Raw genomic sequence first — 19,793 nt, forward strand, 5'->3', positions numbered from 1 at the left:
GATTCAGAAGAGATGCCAATTCAAGATGCTGACCCTTGCCTACAAGGCCCTGCACAACGAAGGACCTGCATACATCAACAAACGCCTGACCTTCCACCAATTGACCAGACACCACCGATCAGCTTCCCTCTCCCTCACACACACCCCATGGATCAGTCGAGCCAACAGCAGAGGACGCTCCTTCTCGCGCCTGGAAGCCAAGGCTTAGAACAACCTCCCCCTGCACCTCAGGACCGCACCATCACTCCAGTGATTCAGACAAGAACTAAAGACTGGGTGTTCGAATTATCATTCCTCTTCGCAGCAGCATCCAGCTCCAGTGCCTCGAGACCCTCACGGGTGATTTGCAGTCCTCTATAAACGTTTGATTGATTGCTTATCAGTAGAGTCCTACACAGCCCTCATCTGGTCTCCAGTATGGCCCTTGGTGCCCAAAATGTGGACTTCTATAGCTGAATAAACGCTTCCACTAAAGGTAAGTTAGCAGTAGCAGCAGGGAAGGCCCACAGAGCTCAGCAAGGGCTTTCAAGCTTATTCATACCCCATCAACCACTTCTTTCAGACTTATTCTTAGCCAGGAGGAAATGAGAGGCTTCAGCTTCGAGTGCCTCTCGCACAAGGTTTCCTGCGGCAGTGTCTAAGCAGTTGTTCAACATGCAGTAGCGCCATGTAGTGCCTATTTACAGGTCCAAGTTTGGCCACATAATTATTGTAGAAGTGCTATCTGATCAGTCAAGGACAGAGTTTTCTTCTTCAGCGAATTTAAGGCCTTTTCCAGAATCCACTGTAGATCTTTCTTGCTATATGAAGGAGCCCAAGTAAATATGCCTTAGATTCTTACAGGAAACCTTCAGACAGCACAGGAAAAATTTGGTCAAAGTAAGAAAAGGGGAAATAGGAGGTGTGGCTGCCCTTGTTCTCTCTGCAACATTAATCTTCCATCCCCTGCTATTCTTAAAATTAAGTAAACAACTGCAGATAGCTATGAGCAACCCTAACAACACGTGTCTGGTTAGGCTTTGCAAAGCAATTACACTGCATTCACTTTCCAGTGATTGTTATTAATAGTGTAAAACCAATGCACATAATGGGCCTGATTACGACCTTGGCGGAGGGGATTACTCTGTCCCAAAGGTGACGGATATACTGTCCGCCATTTTACAAGTTCCAGAGAATATGACAGGATAGCCGTCACCTTTGGGAAGGAGTAATCCCCTCCTCCAAGGCCTTAATCAGGCCCAATGTTCGCGAACACATAAAACGATAGATACAAAGGAGCCCTCATCTGCCCCAAGCCTCTGGAAGTAATTTTCACCATGGAGGCCGTTATATACTACACCACGAATACTAAACACTATAATATGCTCCCACTAGTCAAGGTCTGCGCTGTGGTTTTAACATAGTCAGGGAGGGTTATCGCTCCTCTCAGGACACACAAGCGCGTTATTCCCTGAGGAGCATCAATTTGCAGTATCAGGTCTCTCAGGAGCAGAACTGTTGTCAAAAATTGAAAAGACAGGGTTAACACTTAGGGACAAACGAAATGTTGGTGGAAAAGGTAGAGCCCTATAGCATGTCAAGGACATTTGTCCCTACTCTAGTCAGTAGTGAGGTCTCTCACTGACACAAAGGGCAAGATTGAAGGGGACAAGATACTCTTTTGCAGTAAACCGATAAGTCAACCGATTGTGCAAATTTATAAAGTGCAGAAAATAATGTGTGCATCAATTCACTATTAAGGTTTAATATTTTGAAACGCACTCTACAACTGGAACGTCGCACATGCCTGTAAAGTGCTCGCCTGCTCTTTATGGGTTGTTGTTTTCCTTTAGGAAGACAGTGATCTGTGCAGTCGACCTTCAGTGATAGAGCATCACTAGGTGGAATTCTGCACTGTCCCTCTAGTCCGTGAGGTCTTTGAGCAACGAGAGAAGTGGCATCCTGCCCTCCGAGTGTCCTGTCATACCAAAGGAGAGACTAGAAAAACATGAAGATAGACATCGTCAGCTCAACTTTGAGTCACTATCGGACATGGCTGTGTAATGAGGGAACAAGTCGCTGCCAAATTTGAGAAAGGTGGAAGAGGCCAAAGTCCTGCCTGGGTCTACCACTAGATCCGCTCAAGCACGCACGCACATCAATGTCTCAGTCAAGTGGCCAAGTGAGCAGGGCATGACTGAGCAGCAAACACATGGTGGGATCCCAGCAGAAAGTAACAAACCATCCATCATTCCATCCTCAAATCTAGACCGAAGAACATACATGCTTGTAGTGTTCACAGAGGGCTTCATATAAGGGGAGGAAACACAAAAAGGAGACGCAGGAACAGATGTTGGAAGAAAGGAGTAATAAGAAACATGTAAACGTGTAAGACAAGAAGTAGGGACCCTGTGAATGAAGGGAATAAAGAGTTCTAAACAAAGAGAAGGTGGCACGTGAGTTGGGAGGGAGACAGAAAGAAGCAGCAAACCAATAATGCTGGATGGGGCGAAAGGGGAGATAACGCAAAACACAAGTTGGAAATAGCGAGAGAAAAGAGAATAGTCTGACTCCATGGTGGAAGGGTGAGAACCACCAGAAAGAATGAAGAACTGGAAAAAGGTGTTGCATTAGCTGGAGAAGTGAGACTGGAGGGCAGCTTGCGCTTGTGTCCTGTAGTGTCACAGCCGGAAAGAGAAGACTGGACCTGCACTGGAATGTGCACAAGAAGGGAAGGCGTGGGCACAAGTGGACAGGACGGCTAGCAGGAATAGTGCAAAAGATAAAGAGGATGATAATAGTGGTGGAGGAGGTGCAAGATAAATGCCGATATAGAGAGAAAACTAATGAGAAGAAAAAGAACAATGACATGAGAAAACAAAAAAAAACAAGATGCAATCTGCGTGAAGAACTGAAGAAGCAAAAAATCAAGAAAGAGATGGGGATGACGAGTGCATCAGCCACGGGGAAAGCAAAAAAAGAGCTACACGTGTGCAACTTTAATGGGATCTTTGAATCATGCAAATCCCAATGAACACGGTTCCAATCTCTCACTGCTTATCTGCAAATCACCTTCGGCTTATAGTTTTAAGTTCCCTGCACTTTTGTAATTTGGTGAATTGGGTCAAAAAGCTCCAGGAGAAGATGGATCCGGAAACCACAGTCTGAACAATACTTAAAAAGCGAAACACATTTAGAGAATAATTTACGAGCAAAAGAAATATATATATATATTTTTTTTGCAAGCGCTCCAGTCCGAAAATGTGGAGGAACATGCCACTTCCTTAATAAACCAAATGAAGTGAAGATTCGGATGGTGCTCTTCTATTAAATGGTCATTATTGCCAGAAGAAAATACAAGTGCTTAGATGCAGCTTTGTCATTAATCTGTGGCTAGAATAGGCATTCTATATATTGTGCACCATTTTGGTTTCGGCGCAATTCACAGCAACTGATTTATGTTCAAACGTATCTAAATATAAATGGTCTTACATTTGACAGTACAGGTGAAGGCACTCCTCATGTCTGCCCTTTACTGGGTGTTTTGCCTTGCACATAATGTTTCTTTATCACTACTTGTTTGTTCTGCAGACTGTTCTTCCCCTGTACTTGATCCACCCACTTCCCTGCACAGTTATTACTTCTATCATTTTGCTCTAGGCGGGGGTTGATTTGATGTTGCTCTTGAAAACCTCATCTTAGTTTTCTTTTTTCTTTTCAACCTCTGTGATCTCTAGAGTTTTATTTCATTTGATGGCTTAGATGCGGTGGCAATTTTTTTGAAGTCATTTGTTGCTTCTGAATTGGCCTTCAAGTGCCTGGAAATGATGTCCTATTGTGAGCAGCGCCGTATTACTAACCAGTCCACGCAGCCCCCTGTTGAGCACAAGAGCTTCACCGCAAACCTGAAAGAGGACAACTGCAGTTTCCTATACGGGAGACCTGTTATGTCATGGTAGTCTAATTTTGCAAACTGCACAACATATGTATATGTGGCCTACTTAGGGAGCGACCCCTGGCCAACCTAAAGATATTCACGAACACTGACCTTAATGATATCGACGTGTTTTTAGTTATTTAAAATATATCCTTTGAGCAGGGGCTCAGACATTAGATGGTTTAATGAGAAAGAGCAGATCCTTAAAACATAGAAAAAGGAGTGTGACAGTGGTCTACAAGAAGGAAATGTTTTATATTGACATTTGTGTTCTCAGAGCCACATAGCTAGATTTGTACTCTGCAATTTATTAGACCATTTTCGCCCGCAAGGTTTGCAACAATTTCATTTGCCGTGTTTTGATATAAAGCTCCTGTAGATGGTTCCATAACCAAAACAGTGTCATGGCTCATGGATGCAATTTTCTGCAGATTCTCCACCTGATGAATACCTCTCCAGATCAGTTTTCAGACTGGTCCGGAAACATTTCCACTGCAATAGATCTCCAGTGGTCAGGGGGCACCATGAGGTTTCAGATGCGGGGATCCCAACATTTGTGATGACATCGGAGCATATTAGGTGCCAAACCATGCGCTGGCACCAGTTTCTGTTTTTCAGCACCTCATCTACATGTTCTGGAACTCTCTTGGTGCTCTGACAGGTGATGGATTTAGTCAGGACAGCTCCTTCATCCTTTAGGCCAGTCCGCAAGGATGGGCAGGATCCTGAGAGTTTGGCGATTCCTCGGCTCTGATCCAACCCTGCCTCACTCTGGACCTCCTTGGCTCCCATGTTAAACCTGTCAAGGAGCAATCACCCGTTGGGGCGGCAGGGCTTTTGACGCCACAGAGGCGGTGCGCAAAGAGCAGACCATGGCGCTACTTTCCAAGTAAACTGAAATCTTTTGAGCGTCGAAAGGCACAGTAAAATCATGATTTTATGACGTGCCTTTGGCAGAGCGTTTTCTTTGCGCTTAAACATTTGAAGGATTATCCTTCCAAAAGTTGTCCACCTCCAGTTCCTTGATAGCCTCAAATACATGCTTGGACAATAAAGTACTGCCACCTACTCTTTAGTACATAGGGCTTTAAAAGGCGTTCGGGTAGACATATTTTGCATTTCTTATGATATTATAGTATTGTAGAAAATCTGCTGACGCAGGCCAAACTCCCAGCATATTTGTGCTCTGCATGCGCTGACAGATAAATAAAAAAAAGTTTCATAATTGTGTTGCACTGAATCAAGTCAAATGTTGATGTAAAACGTCCTGGAAACCCTTGATGGCCATAGACTACGGCAGGCAAACGTTTTGATCTGAGTGATGCACAGAGCACAGGTTAAAGCAGGGACTTTGTATTCTTTACAGTTGACAGATGATGACCTCGATGAGCATCTATTTATCTGTTAGGCAGATTCACAAACAATTAATGGTGTGACGTACGACATTTCCTTTGCAAAAAAGTGTCTGTAAATTGCGCACTGACTTTTTGTGAATAGGAAGGAATTTTGTCAATTGTTTGAAAAGAAAAGGGTTTTATGTTTGTCTTAGGGTTGGCAGTGGACCAGTATTGGGTAAGAGCTCAGAAGTAGTAAACGTTAGAGCGACCAGTTGCTTACTCAGGGGGCTAGATAATCCGACACACAACAAACAACACTTTATACATCGCTGTTTAGTCAGTGCTTCAAGGAAAATTACTTTATTAGACACAAAACAATGTACTATGTACAAATTAAATATATACCGACTGGCAGATGAAAATGCCTATGCGTACACCTTCTAAAGGACCCATCAATGCTTCTGAATGCCCCCCTAACACAAATTAATTCAGTTGGTGGTCTTGCTACCCGTCTGGGGTACCCTGTACCAAAAATGCAATTTTTTAGGTAGTTCCCGTGCCTTCAGGGTGCACCTGTGCTGTTGGTCAAAGACCGCCTGGAAGTCCCAGTGACGGCGTGGTGTCTTTTTTGCTGTCAGGGGAGGCAGCTTCTATTCTCTCTCTATACCTCCTCACGCTGCTGAGCTCCTCATGATGTAAAGTGCAAGGCTTTGGCCCAGGATAACCCCCACCTAACAGGTCATTTCTGGCAGACCCTGGGACTTCTACTGCTTGGCGACTGTTGGCAGTCGGACAACTGGGACAATGTGAATGTTGGAGAGCCACACGCTGTAAGTTAACTGCTCCCCTTCTAGGGCATTGGCTGTCCCCAAGGGTTATTTCACTTGGACAGTAGTGCGCTCCTCATAGCCTCAGCCGCCTTAGAGCACCGACTGTCCCGAGGGGCTTAGTCAATGAATAATGAACCGCTGGGAGACCCATTGTGCAACCTGACAATGAGTGGGATAAATAATTGTTTTTTTCACACCTAGATGGGCAAAATAAAATGGGGTTTCAGCCTTTCTGTGCATCGCAGTGCAGTCAAGCTGCCAGGAGTATCCAATTAGGGCTTTCTAGTCTCTAAATGTTTGTCAGTTGTTTTTGGCAATTGGTTACAGTGTCCCACCTGCATTGAGAAAAAGGCTCAGGCATCAGCCCTCCAGCCCTTCAGCTTTTAGTACCCTTCTAATCCAAGGTCTTCCATCTCCAGCAGCAGCACCCGCAGCACCCAGGGGCCCTCAGAGCAGACTACTATGCCTCTCTGCATTCCCCAGGACCCAAGGTCTCATGGCCAACTGCACTCCTATGTTCTGGTCCACAAAAGTCCAAGGCATTTGCTGGAAACCCCTCTCCTTTAAGCACTATAGCAAAGCCGTCCTCAATTGTTTCCCAGAGAGGGAGTGGGGAGGTCAGTGCCAGTGATCCTAGAGACAGAAGTCACAAAGTTCCTAGAAGTGCAAGCCTGGAATCCTCGCAAGGAAAGGATATGTAACCATGTTGGTCCGCCCTTCTTCTGTAGTCTCCTCTTCGCTCAAGAGCCCCTTGTGCAGGGGTTAAAAAGCTGATGTAGAGAGTTCTAGAAGATGGGCATCTCCGCCCAATCCAAAGATGCCACATCACATCTTCACCCTTAATAGATAATACCTTGAAACAATCCATGAACAGGATCATGGGCACTTTTTAGGTGGCAAAACCAAGCAGTTGCCTGCCAGATCTCACCTTGTCTCTTCACTCCTTCCCTGACAACCTAAACTGTTTTCTTCCCTTCAACACTTCAAAAGGAACCTATTTGTTACTTTGGTTCCTTGTGCAGTGCCCAGCACAACATGTTGTAGCAGAGCATGTGCCACAATATGCAGTTGGTGTTAGTTTTGTTTTCAAAAGACTTACTCATCGCTTTCCATACTTACCATCCACATACTGTAAGATATCCAAGAGGTCCGTCACTGTAGTTTGATTAATGTGCCTTATGACCAAGCCACTGGATGTTGGTGTGTTTATGCCACGGTTTTCTATGAGTTGGGAAATGCTTTGAGAAGCAGCATCAACAATAAGATGGCATCTAGATCCAAGAGCACTGAAAAGGTAATTCCACTGTTGAGAATCCTGCAAGAAAGGACAATGAATGGGCTCAGGTGGATAAACATAAGGCAGTAACAGAAAGGAATGCAGTTATTAGAAGTATCATTCTAGTTCACTACATCCTTGGCTTACAGTGCAAGTTTTGAAAGCACACCACCATTGTTATTAGTGGAATTAAAAGTTATACAGCGCTGTTTTTAGCACGCTTTTCACATCATGACTTACCCCCTGTATGAGTAAGCAATATTACACCACTAAGGCATCAATTACAATTAATGTGGAATTCCACCCAAAGATTCCAGGTGGCTGTTATTTCTGATACTGGCCAGAATCCTGACATGGAATCTCTAAAATTACAAGTTAAATCGCACAGACTGGGGAATACTTCAACGGAACAGTTCTGGCTTGCCAGTATTCTGCATGGAGTTCCAGATTCCATTGGGTTTAATACAGCCATTTACTACCTGCTATAAGCAGGAGGTAAATGTCTGAAAGGTCTACTGTGCTGTGTGGAGGATGCAGGAGGGAAGGGGAAGATGCTTCCTGGCAAGGAGAAACATTACATTTGTTACATGAATTACATGCATTACCTATAACATATGTATTATATGCTCTCACTGTGAATTGGCTTGAGGTGGGGCAGAGAAATGAGTCCGAGCTATAATGAAACCCGTTCTAAAAACAATTTTACTAGTCAGAACTTCTTGCTATGAAAATCGGATCACGTTTCCACACCCGGAAAAAACAGGTACTTGAACAGCGGCCCACTGATAATTGGCCTGAGTGGAATTCCAAATGGGAATTCCACTTAGCACAACTCATAATTGGGGCCTAAACCTATTGTGAGCTAGATGCTCATTCTCAACGTGATAAAACCTGGTATTTTTTGGGATTATAGTCTTATAACCAGATAATTCACAGTCTATTGGAATAGGAATGTTATACACACAAAAGGTGATGAGAGGAAAGTTTGCAATTTGTCGAACCACAGGAAATCACTCAGTACATCATCCCATTCTTTTGCTCACATGGACATTTTCACTTTGGACCCAGCCATTTGCAAATCAGTCTTGACCCTGTTCCAACAGGGGACAGTCCAGCCCGAACTGCCACACCAGGTCCTCCCTGAATCGGAACACAAGCATCCCAAGTTTTGTTTTGCAGGTATAGCTTGGTTTCAGTGGCACAGTAAGAATGGGACCCACATCTGGCCATAGCTGTTCCACTTAGGGCCTACATCAAACAAACAACATGTGATGAGAGAGCAATGCTGCAATTTTTCTAACCTCTAGCAATTGCTCAGGGTAGCATACCAAACCTTCATTCTTTTGCTCACCCTGCCGTTTCAGTTTGGACCCAGGCATATACAAACCAGTCTTGACCTTGCTCCAAGAGGAACAATGCATCACAAACTATCAGGCCTGGTACAGAAACATTATCACACAACTACAGATCAGTAATATGTTTAACCCACTACTCATTTCAAAAATATAATCTTGCAAATGTAAAATTGTTGCCCCTAAATTTGTGTTTTATTCTTTTAGCTTATTTCTAAACAAGTGTCCTACACACCATCAAAACAATATACATCTTTTTTAAGTTGACCATGATAAACACAGCTGGTCTTGCACATCGTAGTCTTTCCACAAACAAAAACAGCCTCAGGCAGTTTTCTTTGCTTATAGCGTAAAGTAACACAAAATGAGTGCATGATATGAGTGCATGCTTTCTGAAGTAAGGTAAGGCCTAGGTATTTCCAATGTATCTTCAGATGGAGCTAACCATTTCATGTCTTACGTCGGCAGGCACCAGAATTACGCTATACTGCCACTGCCGGTGACGGAGGAGCCCAGAAGAGCACCCAATACTGGGCCTAGAGCAGAGGTGGGGGTCCCTGCTTTTGTCCGTTACCTCCGTTCACCCCTCACAACTGCCTGGACTGGTCTTGTGGCTATTGGAAAGCCCTGGGCCCATGTGGTGCTGCTGCTCTGGGCCACCGGGTCAGTTGGGGCTCTCGACTGCATTGGAGGGGCCATACTACAGGAGAGCATGAGAAAGGCCCTCAGGTACACCCTGGAGCAGAGACCGAAATCGAAACTACGCGGTTGAGTAAAGCAGTGAACCGACACCCTAGTAAGCACATGTAGCCGACTTGAGGAGTGCTGCTCGTGCTGTTGCGCACTGCGACCTGCACACTGCGCACGCAAGCGGGCCCCCCTTGCGTTTCTGGCTATTGGAGCATTGTGCCCTGGCAGCCTGGAGCGGCCGAGTCAATGAGCCTAAGCTGTCAGGACCCAGAGGCTGAAGGGATTGGCCGCTTATGCTCCAGAACAGGGAACAAGGAGTCAGCACCGAGAGCCAGGGCCTTGGACTTTGATGGTCATAAACTGGATGCGGTGTAGGCAGCGATGGAACGCATCGGAACCGCTCTGGACCAGGCTCAAACCTCGCTGGAGAGCAAGACTGATAAGGTGGCCAGTGACCTCACCTTGCTTCACCCCGACCATTGCAAACTAGCAGATAAAACCCTCTCTCTGGAAGGCCAATTAGACAAGCTCGTTCCCAAGACGAATCAACTAAAAACCTCTTTGCAAGCAGTACTGGGCAGACTGGCGATCCTGGGGTGCCGTGCGGAAGATGCTGAAGGGCGCTCCAGGAGAAACAACATTTGTATCGTGGGCCTTCCGGAGGGCATGGAGGGCTCAGACGCAGTCATCTATGCTGAACTGGCTTCGAGAACTGGTCCAGTGGGATCACTGACACTTTTCTTCATCATTGAACGCGCCCATTGAGTCCCGTCAAGGGCCGGGCCACCAGAAGCGGGCCCCCGTCCTTTCCTGATTCGCCTGCTACACTTCGCAAATAGAGACATTATTTTGTGGGAAGTGAGATTGCTCACGACACTCTAGGTAGACATTGCACAGGTTATGATGTTCCGAGACTACACCATCGCCGTACAAAAACGGCAGACCTACTTCCTGTCTGTGAAGCGCAATCTCCGTGCCCTCAACCTAACATGCTCCCTCCTACTCTTGCCCACTAGGCTGCGAGTCGTGGCCTGTGAAAAGGTACACTTCTTTAACATCCCTGAAGCAGCATCGGAGTGGCTGTAATCGATTAATCTGGTCAGCCAAAAAGAGGCAATGGCAGAAGGGACAGCACTGCAGGACTCTCAACTCCGCAGACGGAAAAAGCGCAGATGACGTGACACCCCTCCCTTGAAAACATGCCATGCCCCTGACCTGGACCAGATCATACGGGAATGACAGCAGGCGCTGCAGAACGCAGCAGCCATCAGGGAACCATCGGACACTTCTGACGCCGAAGCAGAACTAGTGTACTCTGATGTTAGGACGGTTCCTTCACCAACATGCTTCTGACACTGGATCCTCCGCACCCCCTGCTGTGACACCGCAGACAGTGGACAATATTATCTGAGCTTCAAAAGCTGTTATATGCAAAACTCTCAGTCCACAACTCAACACGCAATGCTGTTATATGAAACAACTAAGGGGCTGTGCTTCACTATATATTGCCCCTGCCTCCACATGGTCTAGTTGACTAATTTCTTGTGTGAATTATTGAGCTGTGCTGCTCTCATCCTTTCTGGCTGCGCAGCAAAGATCGAACCCACGCCTAGATTGTTAGGTCCTGCATTAGGTGTTGCGATGCGTGCCCATCTGCTACCCACAGCTGCAACACATCAGGGGCCCCATCCCTAGAGCTTACGGAGCAACTCTCTCACCCCCTCCACTTCTCTGTTTGTGGGTACTTCCTTCTCGCATTGGTTACGCCAGATAGGAAAGTTACACAGTTTGGGCAGATACCAGTTGTCCCTCTGCTCTGATGGTATTCGACAGCATTATCGTTATGGCAGCAGTTAGTTCAAGCTGCATAGGTTTGGTTTTGATTGGAGCTCGAGCCCCTCCCGCTTTCTCCTCCTCCCCCTGTACCCCATCCAACAGCCATGTAGAGTTGGACCTCCCCGGGAATGGGACTCTAAGGAACTATTAATCTACTGACAAATATGACTTCTACCAACATCCTTACATGGCACGTGCACGGCATACATACGCCGGCATGCAGATATCCCATATACTCATATCTCAGGCGACACTCAATCCACATGGTACTATTACAGGAAACGCTCCTTGCGCAGCCGGTCATTGCCAGGTTGCGGTGGCGTTGGCGAGGGCAGCTGTTTGCACCAAATTTTTCTTCCTTTCTTCCTATGCCTAATTTGGATAAGGCCAGGTACTGCGTTCATGACTGAAGACTGTGAAATGATGCTGAGGGGCGCTATGTTCTCGTGTGCGGTCGCTTGAGTGGCCGGACACTATTGCTTGGGTCCATCTTTGCACCAAATGCAGACCAGGATTCTTTCCTTCGCCAGCTATCTGGTCCCCTCTCTCACTGGAGCTATCTCCCTTGGTTGCTGGGAGGTGACTTCAACAGTGTGCTGGACCCCTCCCCACTTAGACGGTTCCTTCCCCCACTACCTACAGCACCTACAGTGGTCATGCGTGCGCTGCGGGAATGCTCCAGCATTGGCGGCTGCTGGACCCATGGCGCCAGCATAATCCTGAAACTAGGGTATACTCGTTTTTTTCAGCTACACATCAGTTACATGTACAGCTTGATAGAATACTTTGTACAACCAATCTGAACTCTGCGGTCCTGCCGACTGACTACTTAGGCCGCACTCACTCTGATCATAATCCCCAGCTCCTGCAGCTGGGTTGGGACACATATCCTCCTCATTCCCTCCCATTCCCACATGGCGACTAAATCCTGAGCTGCTGGAAGATGCCGTATTTAAGGCGTTGTTGGATGCAGCGATCCCAGAGTACTTTGAACACAGCGCTGGTTCCGTATCATCAGGACTTATTGAATGGGAGACATTCAAGGTCTTCATAAGAGGGCATTGTCTAGGTACACAATGGAGCCTGCGTAAATCCATTGAGCATGACCTAACCTGAGTGGAAAGGTCCCTACTACCACACAAACAAAGCAACATATACACAGATACCCGTGGGCTAGCGTCCACCTGAGCGAAACATATGTCACTAATAGAAAGGTTGCGATGCCTTAATTAAGCAGCTCACTCAGCCGGTACACACGCCGCAGCTGATCAGTCAGGCAGGCTGTTGGCCTGGCTGCTCCTCCAGGAACAAGATCATGTCCCTATTGTGGAACTGCGCTCAGCGACAAGTGTTATGCTCTACACCCCGAGTGAGATAGACACTGAGTTCACTCACCATTTGTATGAAGTTGGCACTGTTCAAGGCAACCCCAAAGCTACCACACCAGCAGCTCAGGGCCGGTCAGGTGCAGAGGTCAAAGAGGTGCCCAAAACACATAGGCGCCTATAGAGAACAAGGGTGCTGCGGTTCCAGTCTGCCAGCAGGTAAGTACCCGCGTCCTCGGGGACAGACCAGGGGGTGTTTTGTAGAGCACTGGAGGGGACACAAGTAGGCACAGAAAACACACCCTCAGTGGCACAGGGGCGGCCGGGTGCAGTGTGCAAAGCAGGCGTCGGGTTTTGTATTGGTTTCAAAGGAGGGACTCGGGGGCCACTCTAGCGGTGCAGGCAGGAACAGGGGGGCTTCTCAGGGCAGCCACCACCTGGGATAGGCAGAGGGTCACCTGGGAGTCACTCCTGCACTGAGATTCGGTTCCTTCAGGTCCTTGGGGCTGCAGGTGCAGTGCTTGGTTCAGGCGTCAGGTCCCTTGTTAGAGGCAGTCGCGGTCAGGGGGAGCCTCTAGATTCTCTCTGCAGGCATCACTGTGGAGGTCCAGGGGGGTCGTCTCGGGCTACTCACAGAGTCGCAGTCGCCGGGGAGTCCTCCCTGTGGTGTTGGTTCTCTGGATCTCGAGCCGGGGGCATCGGGTGCAGAGTGTGAAGTCTCACGCTTCCGGCGGGAAGAGTGAAGTTCTTTAAAGTTGCAAAGTTGTGTTGAAGTTGAGCATAGCCGCTGCTCACAGGAGTTTCTTGGTCCTTAGGTTCAGGGCAGTCCTCTGAGGCTTCAGAGGTCGCTGGTCCCTGTCGGATGCATCGCTGGTTGCAGGTTTTCAAGTTAGTAGACAGGCCAGTAGGTCTGGGGCCAAAGCAGTTGTCGTCTTCAGTCTTCTCTGCAGGCTTGTAGGTCAGCAGTCCTTCTTGTTTCTTCAGGTTGCAGGAATCTAATTTCCTAGGCTCTGGGGTGCCCCTAAATACCAAATTTAGGGGTGTGTTTGGGTCTGGGGGGCAGTAGCCAATGGCTACTGTCCTGGAGGGTGGCTACACCCTAGTGGCTGTCCTGACTGGTGGGTGACTCCTCCTTGTTTTTCTCATTATCTCCCCTGGACTTGCCGCCAAAAGTGGGGGCTGTGTCCAGGTGGTGGGCATCTCCACTAGCTGGAGTGCACTGGGGCATTGTAACACAAAGCCTGAGCCTTTGAGGCTCACTGCTAGGTGTTACAGTTCCTTCAAGGGGGAGGTGTGAAGCACCTCCACCCTGAGCAGGCTTGGTTTCTGGCCTCAGAGGGCACAAAGACCCTCACCCCATGGTGTCAGAAACTCATCTCTCAGCAGCAAGCTGGCACAGACCAGTCAGTCCTGCACTAAAGGATTGGGTAAAAGACAGGGGGCAGCTCTAAGATGCCCTCTGTGTGCATTTTGTAATAAATCCAACACTGGCATCAGTGTGGGGTTTTTATTCTGAGAAGTTTGATACCAAACTTCCCACTATTCAGTGTAGCCATTATGGAACTGTGGAGTTTGTTTTCGACAAATTCCCAGAACATATACTTCATATGGCCACACTGTACTTACAATGTCTAAGAATGGACTATCACAATGGCATTGTGCATGTGTTAGGTGAGGGGTCCCTTAGGGTGGCACAAAATGTTCTGCAGCCCTTAGGGACCCTCCTTGGTCAAAGGGCCTTTGGTACCACTGGTACCTTTTACAAGGGACTTATCCGTGTGCCAGGGATGTGCCAATTGTGGAAAAATTGTACATTCTAAAGTGAAAAAACACTGGTGCTGGGGCCTGGTTAGCAGGGTCCCAGCACACTTCTCAGTCAAGTCGGCATCAATATCAGGCAAAAAGTGGGGGGTAACTGCAACAGGGATCCATTTTCCTACACCATTACACTGCCCTATATCGCTCCTCAGATACAGTGAATTCAACGGACTATGACGAGTTCTTCTCCTTGAACACTCTCCCCCGTTTGACAGACAAGCAACGGAAGGAATTAGATGCACCCTTGACACTACTAGAGGTACAAGACAGTGTACGCGAACTGACTGCCGGCAAAACCTCGGGCCCTGACGGTCTTCTGTCAGACTTCTATAAGTCATTCTCCTCAGTGATAGCACCTCGTCTTCTCCGTCTTCACATAGTAGCGTTGGAGACTGCGACCCTGCCCGTGTCACAGTGAGAGGCGCTGCTAGTATCCCTTCCCAAGCCTGGTAGAAACCTGACGGAACTGGGCTCTTATAGGCCTCTCGCGATGCTCAACATAGACTATAAAATCCTGGCCAGAATTTAGAAAATGCGACTGGCACCCCTGGTGCTGCGTTTGCTTCACCCCAACCATAACAACTTTGTGCCAGCTCCCAGCACATCCCTGAACATCAGATGCCTATTCAGGGTCAAGAGATACTTGACACAGGACTGGCCTCGGATGGGTTGCCTGGTGCTTGACCTGGAAAAAGCCTTTGATTCCCTGGAATGGCCCTACCTATTTGAGGTGCTGCAATGATTTGGACTGGGCTCCTACTTCCATCGACTGGTGAAACTGTTATACACCCAACCTCAGCTTAGGGTTAAGACAGGCAGGACCTTTCTGACCCAATCAAGGTGGGCAGAGGAACCCGACAGGGATTCCCCCACTCCCCACGGTTGTTTTCCCTTGCAAAGGAGTCTTTGGAGGTGGATCGGAGAGGGGAGGCCTGGAGTATTCTGCTAGGTGATGGCTCACACTGTGTCCCTATACACAGATGACCTCCTTTCATACCTTAGGGATACTGACATCCCTGCCAGAATTGCGGATATACTGCAAAGATTTGCTGCCCTCTCGGGGCTACAGGTCAACTGGGTGAAATCATGCTTGTTCCCATTCAACCCAGACTTGCCAGATCCGGGCCTTCGCCATTCTGGGGTACATATTCCCTGGCAGCCTAGGACATTCTGTTATCTTGGCATCAGCATATTCCACACAGAAGAGGATCTCCACAATGGAAACCTCAGGAAGCAGTGACCTCCATCCGAACCCAGATGGATTTCTGGCAAACATTACCGCTCTCAGTGATGGGAAGAACTTCCCTCCTGAAGATGGTGGTTCTCCCTCACCTGCTATACTATTTCTCCAACCTTCCTTACTATGTTCCGGCCAGATTCTTTAGGGAGCTGGAATCCAAAATCAGAGATTTTACATGGAACAAAGCCGCTGTAGAGTAGCGTTAAAGAAACTGTACTTGCCTCTGGACTGTGACAGCCTAGCGGTGCCAAATATGGAGCTGTACTACCTGGCCTTCCAGCTCCAGTGGGTGGCGCAGTGGCTCTGCGGTCACCAGGTGTCCAACACGGCATTAAAAACACCACCCCAGTGCTCCTTGTGGGCGTGGCGCACCGCCGCTACCACAGAAGCGTGTGCCTCACGCATGCAGCCCTTCCCTATGCATCTGCTTTGGCACTTCTGAGCACACCACAAGGTTCGCGTCTCACAAGCGGTGCCAAGCTGGGGCCCTGGCATGTGGCAGAGTTGCATACACTGGGGGATTTATAAAGAGAGGGCACGCTTATCCCATTTACCATGTTAGCAACAGAGATGGGCCTGCCATCAGGGCAGTTCCCGTTATATAATTCATTGACAGCAACACTATCTGGACACTGGGGAGACATAACAGCTGAGCCGCCAACGCACTTATTGCTATATATATGCATGTCTTGGGGCAAGGCAGACACTTGGTACGATGGTTCACGGACACACTTCGAATACACACAGGCCACACTTGGGCTGAGCTGCGTACCAGCTGGGAAGAAGATCTGTCCAGGCCCTGTCATGACAAAGAATGGGCCGTGACCCTGTCAAGCCAAACTAACATCCTGCGCAATTCTAGGTTTCGCCTTATCCAGTTTTATATCTTTCATAGGGTCTACCTCACGCCGGCAAAACTCAATAAATATTTCCACAGAGTAGATGCCGCCTGTCCCTGCTGTATGCTGGTAGGGGCAGACTTACTTCATATGTTATGGTCCTGTACCTCTTTAAATACTTACTAGTGCTGCATTACAATACGACTTCTGGAGTGCACAGCGCGTTCGCTGCTGTCCACATGGGAAGCCTGTCTCCTAGGCCTCTTCCCCAGAGCTAAGAAACACAAAGCCTCGACGAGATTCCTAGTTCTTGGTCTGTTGGCAGCCAAACACCTAATTAATAGGCGATGGAAAGCCACGGAGTCTCCAACAATAGTAGCGTGGGAAGAATCTTTTGTGGTGTGGGCGGAAGCCGAGGGAGCGGCACTGTGGAGGGAAGACAATTTGGGCCTACGTAGATACACCCTGGCCACTGGCTGGGATGTGATGCTGGTTAAACTACAGGAGTTGGGGCAAAGGGCAGACACGGAAACAGCTGTGGTTAATCATGCACCGTTGATGACTGGATAAGCTGTCCGCGAGCAAGAACTGGATGCTGTATCCTCAGTGACGCGCATACACCGTCTGCATCCCCCCTTGTGGGGGATGAAACACCAGTGTATCGGTTAGGAAACAACCCCTGTGGTCATGTATGATAGAACTGAATGGGTGGAATGGGCAGAACCACGGGATCGGGGGGCAGAAGGGTGCTTGAAGCGGACTCCAAGTTGTTAACTGTTCTTGTGGTTGTATTGTTTCACATGCTGTTAATGCTGAATCTTCACCTTTAAACGATGCTAAGTAGCGGAGCTGTTCATTGAGAGGACACCTCAAGACAACTTGTAAAATTGATGCAACCAGTGCTCCAGATAGGGGTCTGTGCACTATAACTTAGGCCTGAAGCACTCCCTTCTAACATTAGCTTTAGTTTACGGACCAATTGCAGATATATTAACTGCTAGCCTACGCACTTGACATATAAAAACTATGTCAGGAATACTGTCTCTAGCTTTCCCCCATTGCAATGTAGGTAGGTACAATGCGCATGATTTATTAGCCTGTAATGTAATTAAGAATACAGTAAAACAGTAAAAAGATTCAAGCAAAAAAAAGGGAGACTTTAGGTAATACACGAGTTATCTAACAAGACTGAATTTCAAAAATGTTAGTCATTTTTATCTGATAAGAGTGTGAAATTAAATTTCTTGCTCTGTTAAATAGTTGCACGAACTTTTCAATCTTTTCCTTTAGCACTGATGGTATAACTTTTTTTTATTTTTCCATAATGTCCTGATATTCAATTTGAAGCATATCATTTCACCTGCAGTTTTGCCAATCTCGGAGACATCTAAACTAAATGTGTAATAAATGAAGAGATTGAAGTGAAAAACAATCCAAGATTATCCACTTTTCACTCTCGTTGTCAGTATACATTTCTTTCCTTCTGTCCTAGAAATGCTACCTACAAGTCTGCTATATACATATTAAACGTTGGGCTCTGTTGATAAATCATGATAGAAATGAATTAATCCCCTCTAACAGGCCAGTTAAGAGGCGCTATCTATGAATCTCACAGGACCCGTTTTATGCCTAAACTAAAATTCCAGGAAATATTGTGAACCAGAATCACAGCTGAACTGATTTTAAAAAAAAGTTATTCAACAGTAAATGGACCTGGCGTGTCTCCACCTGTTTTATGTACCAAATAAGTAGGGTCCATGGTGATTTCTGCTATGCTTTTGATCACAGAGCTTGCAGGTCACCATGCGGGTATTCCCTTTTTTATCCTCCAAGTGTATGGTTAAAGAGCTCCCCAAAAATGCCCTTGAATGTCTGCTCCAGTTCCACTGAGTCTCTAGAGCAGATAACATCTTCAGTGTGAGCTGCTGCTGATCATGATAATGGTCCTGCCACACCTTCCTCTCTGCTGTCTGCTAGTCCTTCTCCTGGAAATGAGTTTTCTCCCAAACATAACTGCTCAGATGCCTTGCTCTTTCCAAAATGGTACTTCTTCCTTTTGTTGCCAAAGAAGTTGCACTCTGTCTTTTGGAGCAAGTTTACTTTAGTTGACAGCCAATCACAACCGCAGAATTGTCTTTAAAATGTAAATTAGACCCAAATGTCACAAGAAGTACATCTCTCATTACTAGGCATGTCTGGTCAGCAGTCTTTCAAGAGGGGCCATGGAAAAAAAAGCTGAATATGAATAACCCCTTGATTTTTGGAAAATGGACCAAGGGGCTAAGGTAAGGAATATGCAGCTAGAGGTCTCTATCAGATATGCAGCAGCAGTCTGCAGCCCTGATTACAGCCAAGATGGTGCCTACAGTCCCCAGTCTAATTGTCAAGGCTGCGGACAGTGGGCACCATCTTAGATCACACGCAATCTTAAATGTTGTAAATAATCGTACAGATGAGTTTACATATCCCATTACCCCAAACATTGTAAAAGAGACAACCACAAATGTAGTATTATTCATTAGCTCAGTATGTGTTGCCATTGAATTAGGTTGCGGTGTTAGCTGTCGGAGATGATTGATGGAAATATTGTGAGAACATAAGCATTCCATTTGGTGTGAGAGTTAGGGTTTACAAGTTATTGTGAGAGTAATAGTTTGCAAAGTGAACCATAATGTGAAAATTTCAGTAGTTGTTTGGATATAATTTGTAACCATAAGTGTACATTAGTTATGTTTTAATGTGAATGTCTTAGTTTATTTAAATATATAAAAAGTTTTTTTACTCATACGCACCATCCAGCTTCTTAGAAAGTATATTCTAACCCAGGCCTTAAACCTAACCTACCGCGGACACCCAAACCACAATGTGAGTGCTGGCCACACAGTACATTGGGCAGAGGTCAGGCTGTTCAACCAAACCCTGTGCAGCCGAGGTTGGAAACAGGAATGGATCCACAGGAATATAAAAATATATAGGCACATGCCAATGCCTCCTCAGACTACATGTGGCACTATTCCACCAAGAGAAATTGCAGGACCAAACAGCCCTCCTTTTGGTCAACTATGAGAAAGTCTTTGATACAGTTCGCTGGCCCTTCTTGTTTCACATGCTCCAGCGCATGAACTTTGGCCCTAGATTCCTTGCAGTGATCAATGCTCTGTGTGACTCCCCCACTGCAGGAGTGAGGGTAAGTGGAGTACTATTCACACCCTTCCCTATTCTGGTACGAGGCAGGGCTGCCCTCTGTCGCCTCCCCCTCCTTTTCGCTTTGGTGATAGAGCCGCTGGCAAGCTGGAATAGGGTGGATGCCCAAGTACAGGATTTTTCCTGGTCC

General features: G+C 47.1%; 1 protein-coding gene across 3 annotated transcripts in view; it reads right to left on the reverse strand.

The window, feature by feature from the left end:
* Window positions 1-19,793, reverse strand: part of ENO4 (enolase 4) — a 434,196-nt gene that overhangs the window by 111,366 nt on the left and 303,037 nt on the right. For 2 of the 3 annotated variants that reach the window (XM_069239262.1, XM_069239261.1), the window contains one exon: window positions 7,203-7,398. The exons of the other annotated variant lie outside the window; for it this stretch is intronic. In XM_069239262.1, the coding sequence (XP_069095363.1) occupies window positions 7,203-7,398 (196 nt within the window). The remainder of the gene's footprint in view (window positions 1-7,202; window positions 7,399-19,793) is intronic. 3 annotated transcript variants of the gene reach the window in all.

The sequence above is a fragment of the Pleurodeles waltl genome, chromosome 6, assembly GCF_031143425.1.
Source record: "Pleurodeles waltl isolate 20211129_DDA chromosome 6, aPleWal1.hap1.20221129, whole genome shotgun sequence".
Lineage (NCBI taxonomy): Eukaryota > Metazoa > Chordata > Amphibia > Caudata > Salamandridae > Pleurodeles > Pleurodeles waltl.